The sequence below is a fragment of the Arachis duranensis genome, chromosome 1, assembly GCF_000817695.3.
Source record: "Arachis duranensis cultivar V14167 chromosome 1, aradu.V14167.gnm2.J7QH, whole genome shotgun sequence".
Classification (NCBI taxonomy): Eukaryota; Viridiplantae; Streptophyta; class Magnoliopsida; order Fabales; family Fabaceae; genus Arachis; species Arachis duranensis.
In genome coordinates this window covers 10,482,590-10,500,752 of record NC_029772.3, presented here as the reverse complement: position 1 = coordinate 10,500,752, position 18,163 = coordinate 10,482,590, and the positions used below count along the sequence as shown (strand labels likewise).

Sequence of the window (18,163 nt, the reverse complement as noted above, 5' to 3'; positions counted from 1 at the left end):
CCTTCCTTTTTTTTATCACATTAATCTATTCACTTCTAACAATCACAAATTCGAAAAATATATAAAAGAACATCCATTTAATATGAGAAAGAAACATTCTAATACTTAGTAGAAAAAACATCCATATATATTAACTCGTAAAAATTTTGAATTCATCCAAAGGGAACATCCATATATATTAACTCATAAAAATTTTGAATTCATCCAAAGATATTTGGCTAAATTTTGGCTGATATACTTTTGATTCCCTAGTTTTACTCTTTATTTAATTAGGTAAATTGCCCAAAAATTAATTAGTTAGCAGCCTAGACTCAAATTTTAATAATCATCATTTTAGAAATATTAATAAAAAGGATTGTAATCATTTTGAGTTGGTGAAATAATTAATTTATTTAATGAGTGTTAGAATTTAAATTTTGACTTTCCAACAAATTAATTTTTTATCTGCACGTCGAGTTAGCGGATACTTCGAAAAATTATGATAAATGATTATGATATCTCTATCTCAATTATTATCGATCTTTATATATCATATACCATTATTATTAAATTGTTTTTCTACACATAGCTTAGCTAATTGAATTTTTTGCTCCAAATTTTTTTTCATTTTTAAGCATAAGACTAGAAGAGTATGTATTAAGATTCTTACAAATGTTATATTCATACACAAAATTAGCCATTAAAATAAATTTATTTAATATATATTTTAATATATAATTTATATAAATAATTAATTTAATGGCTAATTTTTTGTATATACGTAATATAATTGAAAACGGTTCTGCTACGTTACCAACAGCATATCTGCCAACTTCTGCCAACTCTTATTTATAATTGTGTTTCATGGAAGTGTGTTCATGGATGTGTCTAATAAAAATGTCTTTTTTATAACTGTGTTTAATAGAAGTGTTTTTATAGATATATTTCTGGATGTGTCTCTTTATATATGTATTTAAAATATATTAATTATTAGACACATCTACGATCACACTTCCATGAAATACAAATATAAATAAGAGTTGGTAGAAGTTGGCAGATAATATGTTGGTACCCTATACTTTTCCAATTGAAAATCTTGCATCGCCTAAAAGATAAGATATTGATACTCTTATAATTTTGCTTTTAAATTTAATTATTGCATTAATTAAAATCTTATCATCTCTTATTTATTAAATTGAAACGATTATTAAAGGAGAATATAATAACAAACGGAGTGTTCAAAATTTTTTTTTTTTAACAAAAGCAATCAAAAAACACACCAGCTAATAAAATAAAAAATGTAATTGTAGATTGTAGGCTAAACCGTAATATTCAAATAAGGAAAAGTATAGGGTACCAACATATTATCTGCTAATTTCTGCCAACTCTTATTTATATTTGTGTTTCATGGAAGTGTTTTCGTAGATGTGTCTAATAATTAATATATTTTAAATACATATATAAAGAGACACATCCATAAAATATATCTATAAAGATACTTCTATTAAACACAGTTATAAAAAAGACATTTTTATTAGACACATCCATAAACACACTCCCATAAAACACAATTATAAATAAGAGTTGGCAGAAGTTGGCAGATATGCTGTTGGTAACGTAGCAGAACCGTTCAAATAAATATTTTTTTCCCCCTTTTTGCGAGTGAATAAATAATACTATACTACTAGTATTTATTATCATGTTTGGAGAATACATAGATTACCTTATTTAGGCTACAGTTGGAAGGAAAATTAAAACTGAAATTAAAAAATAGAGGTTAAATTAAATTTTTATATTATATTTGATATAAAATATATAAAATTAAATTATATTTTAGTATTATATTAAATTTAAAATAAATATAAAAAATAAATAATAAATTTAGATCAAATTTAAAATTAAATCATAGTATTTAAAAATATATATATTATTAAAATTTTAGTTTTTATTTCTAAAATTTTCAGTCATTTCTACTTTCTAAAAATATTAAAAAAATTAAAATTTATATTTTAAAATTAACATTTTAATTTCAGTCTCTGCTCACTAATCAAACAAGAGAACATATAAAAATATCTTCTCATGCAATATAATGTATCCTGCCCATAAACCAGTCCAAATGCGATGAATTGCCCACTACGGCCTACCATATGGAAATGAATTTTCCTTTATTCTCCATCAAGATTCAAACTGATACACAGAAATTAAAATATAAAATATACAACATATAATAAGATTATATATCTCATTAATTTACTAAAATCACTCGTTATTATGAATGAATAATATAATTAGCATAGCCAACAAGCAGATAACGTCATCAGTGTCCCAACCATTTTGTGTTCTAGCTCATGTCTTATCTACCAATCATGCAAACATATATATATAAACAAAAGATTCATAATTAATATAAACAAAAAAAGCATCCCACCATTAACAAAATCAGATCCCTTGTTAGTTTTCAAACTCCATGACCCTAGTTCCTACTTCCTACCAAATAAAGAGATACAAAAAACACTATGGCTAGTAGTGAATATCAGGAAATCAACGAGCCTCTTAGTATGCACCTTAGCTTAATAACTCTATTTCCAAATTCTTTTCTTAATGTTGTTTTATTTTTTTCCGTTTAATTTACTTATAAAACTTCTGCTGAGTTTATTATTGGTCAGTCCATTGTCCACTAAGACTAAGAAATGTATCTCTAAATTTAATGATTTCTTCGAGAGCTTTTTAAATTGCATTTTTATGTATTTATCATTTGTAACCTTTTTTAATTATTTTTTTTAAAACACTTTAATCAGAGTGTATATAGATAGAAACTCCTTAAGTTCTAAATATTAGCAATTCGTTCTCAATTATTTTATTTTATTTTATTATTATTTCTTTTCTTCAGTTCAGAAACAGAAGCTTAGTTACCATGGCGGCTCCGGTTCCTCATGGCCGGAAATATCACCGGATACTTCGCCGGACGGCGAGAATTCTCCAATCGAACAGGTGGCGCTGACGGTTCCAATCACAGACGATCCCTCCCTACCAGTCTTCACGTTCCGCACATGGATCCTCGGAACTCTAGCGTGCGTTCTCCTCTCGTTCCTGAACCAGTTCTTCGGTTACAGAAAAGAACCGCTATCGGTGACGGCGATTTCGGCGCAGATCGCGGTGGTTCCGGTGGGGCACTTAATGGCGGCAACGTTGACGGATCGGAAGTTCTGGAAGGGAACGAGATTCGAGTTCACGATGAATCCAGGGAAATTCAACGTGAAAGAGCACGTGCTGATCACAATCTTCGCGAGTTCTGGAGCTGCGAGCGTTTACGCGATTCATATGGTGAGCTCGACAATCGTGTTCTACAAGAAAGAGGTCTCGGTGGTGGTGGCGATGATGGTGGTTTTGACGACGCAGGTATTGGGCTTCGGTTGGGCCGGGCTTTTTAGAAGGTACCTGGTTGAGCCCGCTGCTATGTGGTGGCCGCAGAACCTTGTTCAGGTATCGCTCTTCAGGTGCGTTTACTTGATTCACTCGCACACCTACCACGTTAACGGAAAATTAAAATAAAATAAAATAAATTAAAATGAATTCAATTATTGATTTTCCAACCATGCACATTGGATATTCAATATTCCATACCCGCTTATATGATCATTTTACTTCCACGCAATTCTTTTTTTTTTTGTGTGTGTGAAATATCACTATTATGCCAGCTATTCTAAATATTTCATTTTCACATTTTAATACCTGGCTAATAAAATTAAATCATATGTATACCAGATATAGTTTTTCTAACATGGTCAATTATTTTCAAAAATAAATCAACCAATGAAAATGTAATTATTAATTATATATGCTGGCTAAAATACTATTGACCACCTAAATTTGCTCTATAAAATTAAAAAGGCAATTGAGAGTATGGAGTTGACTTTAATCTGTCTCTACTTACTGCTTTTGGTAAAACAAAATGCAAGATTTATATTTATTTATACATATAAATATATTTTCAATGCATGTTATAAATTGCTCACTGAATATATAGTTAGTTGAAAAGTTTTAACACGTGTTTGAATGTTATTGCAATTAAAACATTCAAGTATTTCAACAATTATATTTATTCAATGATTAATTAGTAAAATTGTAATTTTTTATTTTTATGGTTTCTTAAAATATTTAAGACTTGTTTCTATATACTATCATTGTTAATGCCATAGTAATAGATTATTATATTATTACATCATTATTATTATAATTTATCATAATATAATAAGGATAATTATAAGCAACTTAGTTTTTTTAAAAAGTTAAACAAAATATTATTATTAATAGCGAGCAACCTTTGCTCATAGTGTAAATAATTAAATATATTTACCAAATATCCACTATAATATATATTTATATTTTGTTATGTATTTATTTTATACGATTTTTTTTTTTTTTACATTTAACGTGCTCTTTTTTTTGGTACTGGATTCACCAAGGTAATGAATGTTACCAGCTAAGAAATTTCAGCTCAAATAATAATCATATCAAATGCATATGTAATATGTATCATTTGAATAATTCTTATTACATCTTACTTGATCAATAATGAAATATTACAATCGACTAGTGCATAACCTTATTGGTTTTCACTTTTCAGGGCGCTGCATGAGAAAGAAGAGAGACCGAAAGGCGGTTTAACCCGGAACCAGTTCTTCCTCATAGCATTCATTTGCAGTTTTGCTTATTATGTCTTACCAGGCTACTTATTCCCAATGTTAACTTCACTTTCATGGATGTGTTGGATTTTTCCCAACTCCATTGTAGCACAACAAATAGGTTCAGGGTTACATGGTCTTGGACTTGGTGCCATTGGTTTTGATTGGTCCAGCATATGTGCTTATCTTGGTAGCCCTCTGGCTAGTCCATGGTTTGCAACTGCCAATGTTGCTTTTGGTTTTGCCACCTTCGTTTATGGCATTGTGCCCATTGCTTATTGGATGGATCTTTACAATGCAAGAAGGTTTCCTATATTTTCTGATGGTTTGTTCATGTCTAATGGTCAAGAATATAACATCTCAACTATTATTGACTCCAATTTTCATCTTGATATGGAGGCTTATGAGAGTGAGGGTCCTCTTTATCTTAGCACCCTTTTTGCCATGTCATATGGAATTGGTTTTGCTTGCCTTAGTGCAACTCTTGTTCATGTGTTGCTCTTCCATGGGAGGTACGTATTAAATCATGCATGTGCTAATAAATAGTTTCACAATTTTATTTTGTTTAAAATTACTACACTTAGTTATTATGAAAGATTTCTGTTTTAATCATATTTTAGTTCTTGAAAGATTGAATAAATAAATACACTTTTTAGTCCGTAAAGATTTTGTTTTAATACTTGAGTCAATAAAATATTAAATACAAATGAATACTTTAGTCGTTGAAACATTTTATTAGTAATTACTGAAACAAGTGTCTTTTTACTCATTTAAATAAAGATATGCATTATAATTGATGCAGGGAAATATTGCAGCTAAGTAAGTCTGCCTTTCAAGAGAAGAAGATAGATATACATACTAAGCTCATGAGGAAATACTATAAACCAGTACCTGAGTGGTGGTTTATTTGCATTCTTGTCATCAACATTGTTGCCACTATATTTATATGTGAGTATTACAATGATCAACTCCAGCTGCCATGGTGGGGTGTGGTGTTAGCCTGTGTTGTTGCCATATCATTCACACTTCCAGTTGGAGTCATTAGAGCCACAACAAATCAGGTACACCCTTAGCTTATTCTACACTTTTTTTTCCTACTTACCTCGTACACATTTCACTATTGTATTTCGTTATTCTATAATTCTTTGCTTTGTTGCTTGAAATTCAATCTATTGGTCATTATTAATGTGAAGCATTCAACAGATTAATAATAGTTTCTATCCCTTATTTAACTTCCATATATAGTTATATTATGAACAAAAAATAGGATGATGATATTTTCTATTGTAATGTGCATTTCATTCCCTAATAACAACTAACTTTTCTGTTTGCTGTGAAGGCACCTGCTTTGAATGTGATAACAGAGTACATAATTGGATACATTTACCCGGGATATCCTATTGCTAACATGTTGTTTAAAGTGTATGGCAATGTTAGTATGAAGCAAGCAATTTTCTTCCTCCAAGACTTTAAGCTTGGTCATTACATGAAGATTCCTCCTAGAGCTATGTTTTTTGCACAGGTTTGCACACCCAATCTTCTTCAACCTAAACAAAATAGACAACTAATTACTCTGATATTGAATAACTGAATAACTGCATTTTTTTTCTATTCACAAAAGTTTTTGTTGAAATTACACTTGTTCAATAGAATGAGTGAGCTCTCAACCTCATATTTATAAGAAATTTGGCTTATATATTTTTAACAAAACTGAATGCATTATTTGTCCACTTTTGCTGAAAATGCAAGCCATATTTCTTACAATATTACCCTTCAATTCTAATAATCTTTTCATGTAATTCTAATCCCTATTCTGTGATTGCCTTATATGTCTTTCTTAGGTACTTGGCACCATCATAGCAGCATTGGTGCACTTAGTAACAGCATGGTGGCTTATGAACTCTGTTCCAAACATTTGCAACAGAGAGCTTCTTCCATCAGGCAATCCATGGACATGCCCCAGTGATCACGTATTCTACGACGCATCCGTGATCTGGGGCTTAATAGGACCTCGGAGAATCTTTGGAGATCTTGGACACTACTCAGCCATAAACTGGTTCTTCTTGTTTGGTGCAATTGCTCCTTTCTTAGTTTGGTTATCACACAAGGCATTCCCAAGTAAACAATGGATTAGACTCATAACTGTGCCAGTGATTTTAGGATCACTAAATGAAATGCCACCTGCTACAACAGTGAATTATTCTAGTTGGGTTCTTGTTGGATTTGCATCTGGGTTTGTTGCATATAGGTATCACCGTGGATGGTGGATCAAACATAATTATGTGTTGTCTGGTGCACTTGATGCTGGGTTAGCATTCATGGGGGTTTTGTTGTATTTGTGTTTGGGAATGGAAGATATAAGCTTGAATTGGTGGGGTGTTAATTCTGATGGATGTTCATTAGCTTCATGCCCAACTGCTCAAGGTGTTCAAATTAAAGGGTGTCCTCTTTACTAAGTGTTGTAGCAGTAATCAAATCTATTTGCTGCGATTTATCTGTAATGAAAACATGATGTAAAGATTAATATTTCTAAATAGAGACAGAAAAAGAATTGAATATTTTTTAATTTTTTGAGTGTGAAAAATCCTAAAAAAAATGTCAATACTATTAAATTAAGGTTTGAACTTTATTATGTCATCACCTTATATAGAAAGTGACGGATATATGTCAATAATATATTTTTGTCCAAAGTTATGTTTTAAAACAATAAGCTCTATTTAAGCCTACCAAACTTGTTTTTCCAACATTATTTTCATTAATTAAAATGGAAGGCAAAAAGCTATTGTTATTTATATAGAACTTGATACAAGGTGAATTCGTCTTAGGGTTTTAGTATTTCAAGTTTTTTTTTTTATGTAAAAATAATCATTTGTCATATATTTGTATAAATTCTATAAAATTATTAAATAACAAATTTCAATGTTTCCCAGAAAGCTAAACAAAATAGCTTATGTTTTCATCTTCTTTTACTATATACTAAAAGACAATAATTTTTCTTCCATTTCTAAAGCTTGAACTCATGTGAATTGATTAAGAACTAAATTATTACACTTTTGTAAGCCATTTTCCCCCCAACTTTTTTCTATATCTACCTATATATCTATAGAGTACATATATTGATATATAACAATTTTCGTTAGGATTCAAACTTGATACAAGTTTACTTGTTTAACCATTAAATTATAATTATTTTTTTGTTTAATATTGTATATTTGTATCATCTAGAATATAATGGTCTAACAAACACGAATTCTAGTTACTATTAGATTAAGAACTTTTATTGTAAATTCATCTTATTAATTACAAATCCAAAAATAATTAAATGTGATCAAACTTCTTGTAAATTTAACCCGGCTCAACTTTTTTCTGACTTTTATATTAAGAACCCAATCTCCTATGTTAGCGGGTCGGGCCCACAATCTTTTTTTGTGTAAAAAAAAAAAACAGAAGAAATGATTTCGAATCTCGTTCTCGCCCCCAATGCGAAATAGCTGAAACCTGAGAAACAGTCTCAGCTTTTTTGTTTCGAAGCATCGAAAGATCGAAACCCTAAGGTCCCCAAATTCTCAAATTCACAATTCAAATCTCATTCTCGCCCATCATCAGGTTCTCGGTTGATATTCCATCGCTGATTCACCGTTGCCGTCACCTCGCCATTGTCGTACTAGCCGGGATTCTGTTTCAGGAGTTCGTTTTCCCATTTTCCCTTTCTTCTGTTGTATTATTAGGATTATTCTACCATATGATTGATTGTTTTAAAGTATATATAGTGCAACGAAATGTAGCCAAATAAAAAACTAAAAATAAAAAAAAAAAACGAAGAAAAATTTCTTGTGTTTCAAGGCACTAGGGTTTTTAATTATATGTACTGAATATCTCTAGCTGTTACATTTTTAATGCATAAGTTCAAAGTTGGATCTGATTCAGTAGCTTGCATCATGTTACTTGAATACTTGATAATGTTTCATGGCTAGTGATAGATTTCTTTGCTTTCGAGGGACCTTGAGATTATGATACTAGCTGAATATTTTGATATAACTATCTGCATACAATTTGTATTCGTTCTATTAAGAACACTGTGTTATTTTTTCTATGCCAAAGATGATGGTGTATCCATAACTTGAATATTTGAAATTCTACATGCAGATTTTTCTCTCTTTTTTCTTTTTAATTACGAAGTTATTTACTTATGTAGAGTATGATGGCATAAGGTAAAAATCAAGACCGAAGTTTTGACTATAAGAGATGTAGAAACCAGAATATGCACATTACTTCTTCAATTCTCAAGCCCCTAAATTGATTTGGTTGCTTGAAAATGGAATCCGAAGGTAACCCTTCATATTTCCCTTTACCCTTGATTTTTTGTTTTGAGTTCTTAAAGTTGCAACAATGTTGTTTTTTTTTTGCCTGAACTTATGTTATAGCACAAAAGGGTACTGTAAACCCATCTGCAATGCTGGCCTCGCTGCTTAGTAGGAGAGCCAAGCTCCACGATGAGCTTCGCAGCATTGAAAGACAGGTAAAATTTTCAATGGTTGCTTCTGGGGTTTTTTTGTTGCTTCAAAACACGGGTAAAGGAAACTATTTCTCAAGATATATGGTCGCTTTGTTATTTGAAGTGTATATCAAAGTTCTATGATATCAATTGGAAAAAATGGCATCTATCCTAAAATTGGATACTTACGCTGGCTAAGGTTCCTCGCTAATGCAGCATCATAACAAGAGAAGAAGACACAAAATTTGTTGTAATATGATCCGCCATCATTTATATGCAGCACCCTGTCTTTATTCTCATGATAGACACTAGTGCTAGCAGGATACTTTACAGAATATTAATCCCATCACTTGTCCAGCAATTTCTTGTTCACGCTGTGCAGTTAATTCCAATTTTATTGTAAGTTTCTTGTTGAGTTGGCATGCAATGATGCACTCAGGTGCAGTATCTTAGATCATTGGCTGCTCAAATTGGATGCTTGTCTTCACTAACATGAAATGATTTAATGAAGTTAAGCTCTTTGAAGGACCTTTTACATGGTTTCTAGCCATAACGGGCTAACGTTTTGCCATTAACATAGGTTTATGATATGGAGACAAGTTACTTACAGGATCCTGGGCAGTGTGGAAATGTATTGAAAGGATTTGAGGGATTCTTGTCTTCCTCAAAGAACACTGCACTGTACGAAGTTTCTTCTATTTGGCTTTCCTATTAAATTTTGTTTTGAAATAGTCAATGTAATATCAAGAAACCCATTCTTCAGTCTCTTACCTTGTGAAGTTTATTTCATTTCTTCTGAGCAGTAGTAGCTTCTATATTTTATATTACAATCTTTGATTCTAATAATCCGTAGGAAAATAGGATGGGTAATGTGTGTTCTAGAGTGAACGATCTTTTATGCATAATTAATAGTTGTGTCTATCAGGAACCTATTAGAAAGACTAACTCATGAATTCTGTTACTAACTGCTAAAAATCCCGCCTTGAACAAGGTTTATTTTCCATGTTTGTATATTGAATGCTAAAATTACACGCAATGGGGTTTCATTCATAGGTGTTGTCTAATATATCTGAGTTCTATGTAGTAATGAATTTTATTGAGGGATCTGTTGCGCATCTCCATCTGTATCCTGTAGTATATGGCATGCCATTTTTAATTCAGGATTATACTCTTTTGACCAAAGTCTGTGGCTGTGCATTTAGAACTTTTTATCATGGATGAGTTAATGTGTACACTTGCATGTTCTCCTATTCTTTTTTCATTTTCCCTTCTTTTTGAGATATAAAAGTAATTGTATCTTGGCTTATGCTTGTTGATGTAATGATGTTTGTATGACATTGTTGAATCTATTTTTCTTCATTACAGCTTGAAGCGGTCTAGAAAGTTTCATCCTGAAGATAGGCTCTTTTCATTGTCCTCAGTTACCTCACAAGCGGTGTGTTTCTGATATTTAGTGATTAGCAATTCACCAATAGAGGAAAAGGATTCTACCTTGCTCTAGTCTACATTAAACCTATGTCATATATGATTAAGAAGTTTAGCTAATGAGCCTAATCTTATGGTACCATTCTTATCAATTTGAGACCCAAAAAAACTATCTGAGGCAATATTTATGGAAACAATAAATGAATTTGAAGCTTGGTTCATTTTTTTTTCTTTTCAAGTGTCGGCAAACTTTTACAAATAGGTTATTTTCTGAGGTGAATTCTATTTTCACTTGGTGTATTATAGGCAGAAGAGCTTGCAGCTGGACGAGATGGTGAGTTCATATAAATGTTCATCTCAATAACTTCGCAGCATGAATTTTATTTCCTATTCACTGTATTCTGTTGGTGTCAGATGGGAGATCTGATTTTGGTCCTGGTCGTTCAAAAGGCGGAGGAATTTATGCACATGGACCGTAAGCACTTAACCAGATTATCTTTGATCTCGATCCTATTGAATTAAGCATGTTGCTATTTTCTTTTAGAATTATAGAAAATTTGTTGCAAGTCCTGGCAAATAGTTATATGTTGGATGAGCTAATATATGTGTATGTAATCCATAGGGGTAAACCAAAGAGGGGAAGAGGCGGACCAAGAGATGCAAAGAGACTAAGGCATTCAAGTGATCAAGACTTTGATTATGAAGATGATCCAGATTTGATATTTTGACTGAGAATGTTCGTGTTAAGTTTTCTATTAATCTTAATGGGAAGATTCTGTTCTGATAGGTAGCGTTTAGTTTCTACGAGAGACAATGGGGATAGAAATAAGGTATTAAGATTCAAGATAGAAATCAAATACTCTATCATATTTAATGGATGTGTAGTTGGTGCTCTCTAGTTGTGCGCATATGAACTATTGATAGTTCTTTTGGCAAGTTTATGACAATGTTCTTTCTAGTGTTATTTGTACAAGGGGGAAATATTTTGCAAAGACATTTTATTCAGTAAAATATCCATGCTCTAATATGAACTGATTCAGATCTGATTTCTATGAATTGAGTGATTTAATTGTTTAATTCATAGATCCGCCAAAAAATGTTTAATTAACACTTCAATGATGGTATATTTATGGTTCCCGATTATAATAAACAAGTTAAAATAGACGTGCATACGAAGCTCATGAGAATATATATTTATAAACAAGTTCCTCAATGGTGATTTATTTGCATTATTTTGATAAACATTATTATCTTTATATGGAACCTCACTATATTCATATGTGACAATGTGAGTATTCTAATGAGTAATGATCAACTCCAGCTACCATATCATCCGTGATTTTTTCTCCACATATGCGACTAGGGTTGAAAGTGAGTCAAGCCAGCTCATGAGTTAGCTCAAACTCGACTCGTTAATAGTTCGATAAGCTAAGTTCGTGAGCTAGTGAGCTAAGCGCTTAGAATTGAGCTCATAAATTAAATAAGCCGAGGTTAAGCTTGGATAAGCTCAGCTCATTAGCTCGTGAGCTGACTCAATTATATATATATATATATATTAAAAGTAATATTATATATTATTATTTCATATGTATATATATAATATTAAAAGTATAGATTAAATACATATAGAATATGTGTATTAATAATTATATATATAATCGAGTTTTTAAATATTTTTTAAAATATATAAGTTATAATTTATTGATATAGAATTATAGATTATGTATTTATGTTTCTATTATTTGAGCCAGCTCGTGAGCTTTCGACGAGCTGAACTTGAACTTAAGAAATAAGCTCGATTATTAATGAGTCGAGCCGTGAGTCAAGCTCAATTTTTACGAATCGAGCTTAAGCTTGGTCTAGCTCGGCTCACTTTCAGCCCTATATGCGACAAAGACAGGCATGAAGAAGACGATTGCATAACATATTAATTAACTGGCTACCGTACAGCGATCAATAGTGTTGTGTTCCCTGTTGACTATGATTGATTATGAGTTTTATGACACGTTCCTACTCTTTTGTTTTTCCTTTTCCTTTCTTCAGAAACAATTAATTATCCAGTTCTATGATTTCATATAGTTGCAACTTGTAACACAATCCAGTTGCAACCGTTGAACTCCACACAGTCCTCACATGTCGTTCTCCCTGGATCCTCATCTTTTCAATCTCATGATTTAATCCAAAGAAAAGCTTTCCCCAAACCGGATAATAAATTCACTAGTAACAATAATAAATTAATAATACAAACAATATTCCACTCGAATATTCAAAAATTCAAAGTCACACAACAATGAATAATCTCAATATTAGTGAGTGAAGTTAGTTTAGTCCTTTAAAAAAATTGTAACAGAAAAATCTGGTTTCAGTTTCATACCTTCTCCAACTTCGCCGGAGCTCTATGGCTAACCACCACGAAATCCACGCGCCACTCCGTAACGCACAGTTTCACACTTTCTCTTCTACTATAGTATGGTTTCAGCTACACTAAAACGCTGTGTTTTCCTGTCTCTTTTGTTTCAGTTCACATAGAACCACCATTGATTGTGCCGGAAAACTCGCCGGCGGAGGAGGACTACGAAGACTCTCCGATTGAGCAAGTTTCGCTGACAGTCCCGGTCACCGACGATCCCTTCGTACCGGTATTCACCTTCAGGACATGGATACTAGGAACCCTAGCATGCGTGCTTCTCTCGTTCCTGAACCAGTTCTTCTGGTACCGGAGGGAGCCGCTATCCCTGACGGCGATATCGGCGCAGATAGCGGTGGTTCCGGCGGGGCACCTGCTGGCGGCGACGGTGACGGATCGAAGGTTCTGGAAGGGAACGAGGTTTGAGTTCACGATGAATCCAGGGAAGTTCAGCGTGAAGGAGCACGTGCTTATCACGATTTTCGCGAACTCCGGCGCGGCGAGTGTTTATGCGATTCATTTTGTGAGTGCCGTTAAGGTGTTTTACCGGAAAGAGGTTACTGTATTGATGGGCTTTTTGGTGGTTATAACGACTCACTTGTTGGGCTTTTGTTGGGCCGGGCTTCTAAGGAGGTACTTGGTTGAGCCTGCTGGTATGTGGTGGCCACAAAATCTTGTCCAGGTCTCTCTTTTCAGGTACTCACTGTTTCTTTCAAGTTTCACCATACTTTGTCTCAAAACAATGACGTTGGACAATGACAAAAAAATAAAATAGAGTCAACAAATGACCCAAAAAAATTTTCAAAAAATAAAAATAAAAATAAAGTTTCGTTATTTAGACCAATTCTGAGAGTTTTTAAGATTAAGCTTTATGGGTTGATAATATAAAATCATTTTAAGCTTTGAATTTTAATAAATCTAAAACATTTATAATACTTAGCAGAATTTGAGGAACTAAAAAATAATAGTATAATACTGAATTTATCAATCATAGTTTAGTAATTTTTTCTTCTTCAAATTATATAAATTGAATACACAAATCAAATTCTAAAAATATAACATGAGTGTAATCTTAAGCAAAGTAAATATTTGTGTAATATGACAATATATGCTATATATTTGTAAAAAAAAAATAAACAATTTATATTGACTATCAATTAAATTTAGATCTATATTACTATTTATAACGACAAAAATATAATTTTTTTTTGTTAAATGAAAATAATTTGATGCATAAATAAAGGACTCACTGTGGAGAACAGAGAAACCAAAACAACAATCAAGTCAAGAAGAAAAAGAAAAGGAAAATGTACAACTAAAATGGCGAACATGATTAGCTTGCACCAAAATTGAATTTGGAGAAAGAATAGTGATCAGTGTCACTGTCACATGTACCCATTTTCAGCCATAAGCATTTAGAATTTCCAACACAACTGTGAATCGAAATCATCAAAATGTTCATAGCAAGTATATTCACTGATAAATAGGAAAAGATCACTCTTCTAACTACTAAGTTGATGTAATAATCGTTTTCAGGGCACTGCATGAGAAGGAGGAGAGGCCAAAAGGAGGGTTAACTCGGAATCAGTTCTTCTTCATGGCATTTGTTTGCAGTTTTGCTTATTATGTCTTACCAGGCTACCTATTCCCAATGTTAACTTCACTTTCTTGGATGTGTTGGATGTTTCCCAACTCCATTGTAGCACAACAAATAGGTTCAGGATTACATGGTCTTGGACTTGGTGTTGTTGGTTTTGACTGGTCTAGCATATGTGCTTATCTTGGTAGCCCTTTGGCTAGTCCTTGGTTTGCTACTGCTAATGTTGCTGCTGGTTTTGCCATTTTTGTCTATGTCCTCATTCCCTCTGCTTATTGGCTGAATATCTACAATGCAAGAAAATTTCCCATACTTTCAGATGAACTATTCATGTCCAATGGCCAGAAATACAACATATCAGATATTATAGACCCTAACTTTCGCCTCGACCTAGAGGCATACGAGCGCGATGGCCCTCTTTATCTTAGCATAAGCTTTGCAATGGCATATGGCTTTGCTTTTGCTTGCCTTTCTGCAACCCTTGTTCATGTACTCCTCTTCCATGGAAGGTACAAGCTTTACAAGTTTTTCTTTGGAAAGTAATATTAGTATGCTATGCATGATACCATTTCATTTATGAATAAGACTCTAACCATTTGATTTACCTTTTATTTTTCATTAACTTTTGTAACTATGGGTCTGTCAATGTGATTGATGTATGTCTTTCAATGGAGCAGGACATATTACAACTAAGCAAGTCTGCGTTCCAAGAGAAGAAGATTGATATACACACTAAGCTGATGAGAAAAAATTATAAACAAGTTCCTGAATGGTGGTTTATTTGCATTCTATTGTTCAACATCACTGCAATTATGTTCATATGCAGATATTATAACGATCAACTCCAGCTTCCATGGTGGGGTGTGGTGTTAGCATGTGTTGTTGCTCTGTCATTCACTCTTCCAATTGGAATCATTAGAGCTACAACAAATCAGGTATAAGAGCATTGCATTTATGATCATTTCTGACAATTCCCTATGCTATCATAATGCTGAATTGAGAAAACTTGTGGCACAAAATTGCACTTATGCTACAATTAGATGACAATATAACCTGCTAAATAATTGAATTTAAAATGATTTAATTTGAAAACTTAAAGTATAGGTGCTGTCTCATAATCTTTTTACCTTGTAATATCAAATGGATAACAATTCTGTTTTGGTTCCTGATGAAGGCACCGGCTTTGAATGTTATCACAGAATACATAATTGGATACATCTATCCAGGATATCCCATTGCAAACATTTTGTTTAAGACATATGGGAATGGAAGTATGAAACTGGGGATTTCATTTTTGCAAGACTTCAAGCTTGGCCATTACATGAAGATCCCTCCTAGATCAATGTTCGTTGCACAGGTTTGCACACACAATCTACCCCATTATTCATAGAAGTTGAGAGAAAGATCAGTGTGACTTCTTATATTTATGCTTGTACATGGAAAATGATTCTTGAATATTCAATTCTTCGTATACTCTTGAATTTTGATCTGGCCCTACAATATCATACAAATTCTTTTTATTCATCCTTGCTTTATAATGTTTTAAGTAATATCACACTACAAATTTGAAATTTACACTCACATCACCCACTCTCATGCATATCCACTTACCTTACGAGAAATTCTTACATGAACACAAGTCTAAGAATTAAACACATTTGCAAAAAAAGTACACGAGACCCAAAAATAAGTGAGTATATGTTGCATGAAACCCACTTTTATTGTAAATTTGCCTTAACATGATATTTTATAAATTTGTTCCTATGTAAGAATATCTTAGTCCATACATTAGGTGCAGATTTTATGCAACTATTTCTTCTTTTTTTCTTCCAATTCTGAATAGTTTTGGGCGGTGTTGCATTACTCTGTTAGATACTTGGCACTACTATATCCGCTTTGGTCCATTTAACAACAGCATGGTGGCTCATGAGCACTATTCCAGACATATGTGATAGAGAATTGCTTCCAGCAAGTAGTCCATGGACTTGCCCCACTGATCATGTATTCTATGATGCATCTGTCATATGGGGTTTGATAGGTCCTCACAGAATCTTTGGAGATCTTGGCCACTACTCAGCCATAAACTGGTTCTTTTTGGCTGGTGCTATTGCTCCTTTATTAGTATGGCTAGCACACAAAACCTTCCCAAACAAACATTGGATTAGACTTATAACCATGCCAGTTATCTTGGCTGCCGTAGCCGAAATGCCTCCGGGCACTCCGGTGAACTACACTAGTTGGGTTCTTGTTGGATTCCTCTCAGGGTTTGTGGCCTACCGATACTATCGCCGGTGGTGGAGCCGACACAATTATGCCTTGTCCGGAGGACTTGATGCCGGATTAGCATTCATGGGAGTGCTGCTTTACTTGTGTTTAGGGATGGAAAATGTTAACTTAAACTGGTGGGGGAGTGAAGTGGATGGTTGCCCTTTAGCTTCATGTCCAACTGCTCAAGGTGTCACAGCTCAAGGGTGTCCTCTATACTAAGTTTGTAAATTACACCATTGTTGTAATTTGTAGTTACTACTTACTAGGTTCAAGGTTGTATGTAGCTGTTTACATATCATTCTTGATGCTTCAACCAATGTTGTATGACTTTTGTAGTAGTTTCATTTGAATGAAAAGAAAAAAAAAATTGTTGGATTATTATCAACATTCATGTAAATTTGAATTCTATTATCAAATATGTCCAGCAATTCATGTCCCTTTGGATTTTAAAGTTCTTTGACTTTTATTGTCAATGCATATAATAAATTAACCTACATTAGAAATTAAAATCTTATGATAAAAATTAAGAAAATACAAAATGTGCACTTATTATTATTATTGATACTTAATTTTCTTTTATCCAAAAAGGTTTTAATAAGGGAGGTATTTAGTTTTTATCCTCTATGAAGGGTGTTTGTTATAAGTTCATTAATGCTTTTGATCAGGGTGTTACTGTTGAGGTTCATTTTGATAATTTAATTTGGAGGTGTAGTGGTATTTATGGCAGTCCTCAATTTAAGAAAAGGATTCTCCTTTAGGATTATCTTGTTGCACAATCCATGGTTTTTCAAGGACCTTGGATTGTTCTTGGTGATTTTAATGAAGTCAAGTTTTCTCATGAATCTAAGGGCTGTCAATTTTCTCATCAAAGAGCAGACATGTTTGCTACTTCATTAGGGGATAGTGGTTTGTTTGATCTGAAGACTATTGGGAGGCAATTTTCTTGGTACAGGAGGGTGAAAAATTATGATGACGTGGCAAAAAAGTTTGATCGAGTCTGTATAAATAGTAGTTGGTTATCTATCTTTCCAGAGGCTTATGTAGAAGTTTTAAATAGGCTTCAGTCTGATCATTGCCCTATTCTGGTGCGTTGTAAAGGTCGTCCTCAGCCTAAAGGGAATCGACCTTTCCGATTTGTTGCTGCTTGGGCTACTCATCCTGGATATAGGGATATTGTGACACAGTCATGGTGGTCTGGTAATAGAGGGATTCATGGCAAGCTTTCGGAAGTACAGAAGAATTCACTAGAGTTTAACTCGAAGGTATTTGGTAACATTTTTGTTAAGAAATGTGGATTAGAGCAGCAG

General features: G+C 32.9%; 3 protein-coding genes across 3 annotated transcripts; all 3 read left to right on the top strand.

Moving 5' to 3' along the window:
* The first annotated feature begins 2,406 nt into the window (after nt 1–2,406).
* On the top strand, nt 2,407–7,230 carry LOC107476532 (oligopeptide transporter 7-like). The gene is made up of 6 exons (XM_016096356.3): nt 2,407–2,535; nt 2,870–3,476; nt 4,607–5,176; nt 5,467–5,725; nt 6,004–6,186; nt 6,506–7,230. The coding sequence occupies exons 1-6, from the start codon at nt 2,496–2,498 to the stop codon at nt 7,118–7,120; spliced, it is 2,274 nt and encodes a 757-aa protein (XP_015951842.1). The 5' UTR covers nt 2,407–2,495; the 3' UTR covers nt 7,121–7,230.
* Nucleotides 7,231–8,117: 887 nt separating this feature from the next.
* On the top strand, nt 8,118–11,625 carry LOC127744806 (uncharacterized). Its single transcript, XM_052257240.1, has 8 exons — nt 8,118–8,351; nt 8,860–8,992; nt 9,089–9,183; nt 9,740–9,840; nt 10,525–10,594; nt 10,891–10,918; nt 10,999–11,059; nt 11,207–11,625. The coding sequence occupies exons 2-8, from the start codon at nt 8,980–8,982 to the stop codon at nt 11,310–11,312; spliced, it is 474 nt and encodes a 157-aa protein (XP_052113200.1). The 5' UTR covers nt 8,118–8,351; nt 8,860–8,979; the 3' UTR covers nt 11,313–11,625.
* A 1,293-nt stretch (nt 11,626–12,918) lies between these two features.
* On the top strand, nt 12,919–17,245 carry LOC127748362 (oligopeptide transporter 7-like). Its single transcript, XM_052262703.1, has 6 exons — nt 12,919–13,016; nt 13,105–13,687; nt 14,528–15,097; nt 15,265–15,523; nt 15,763–15,945; nt 16,461–17,245. Exons 1-6 carry the CDS (start codon nt 12,983–12,985, stop codon nt 17,073–17,075), a joined length of 2,244 nt encoding a protein of 747 aa, XP_052118663.1. The 5' UTR covers nt 12,919–12,982; the 3' UTR covers nt 17,076–17,245.
* The last annotated feature ends 918 nt before the right edge of the window (nt 17,246–18,163 follow it).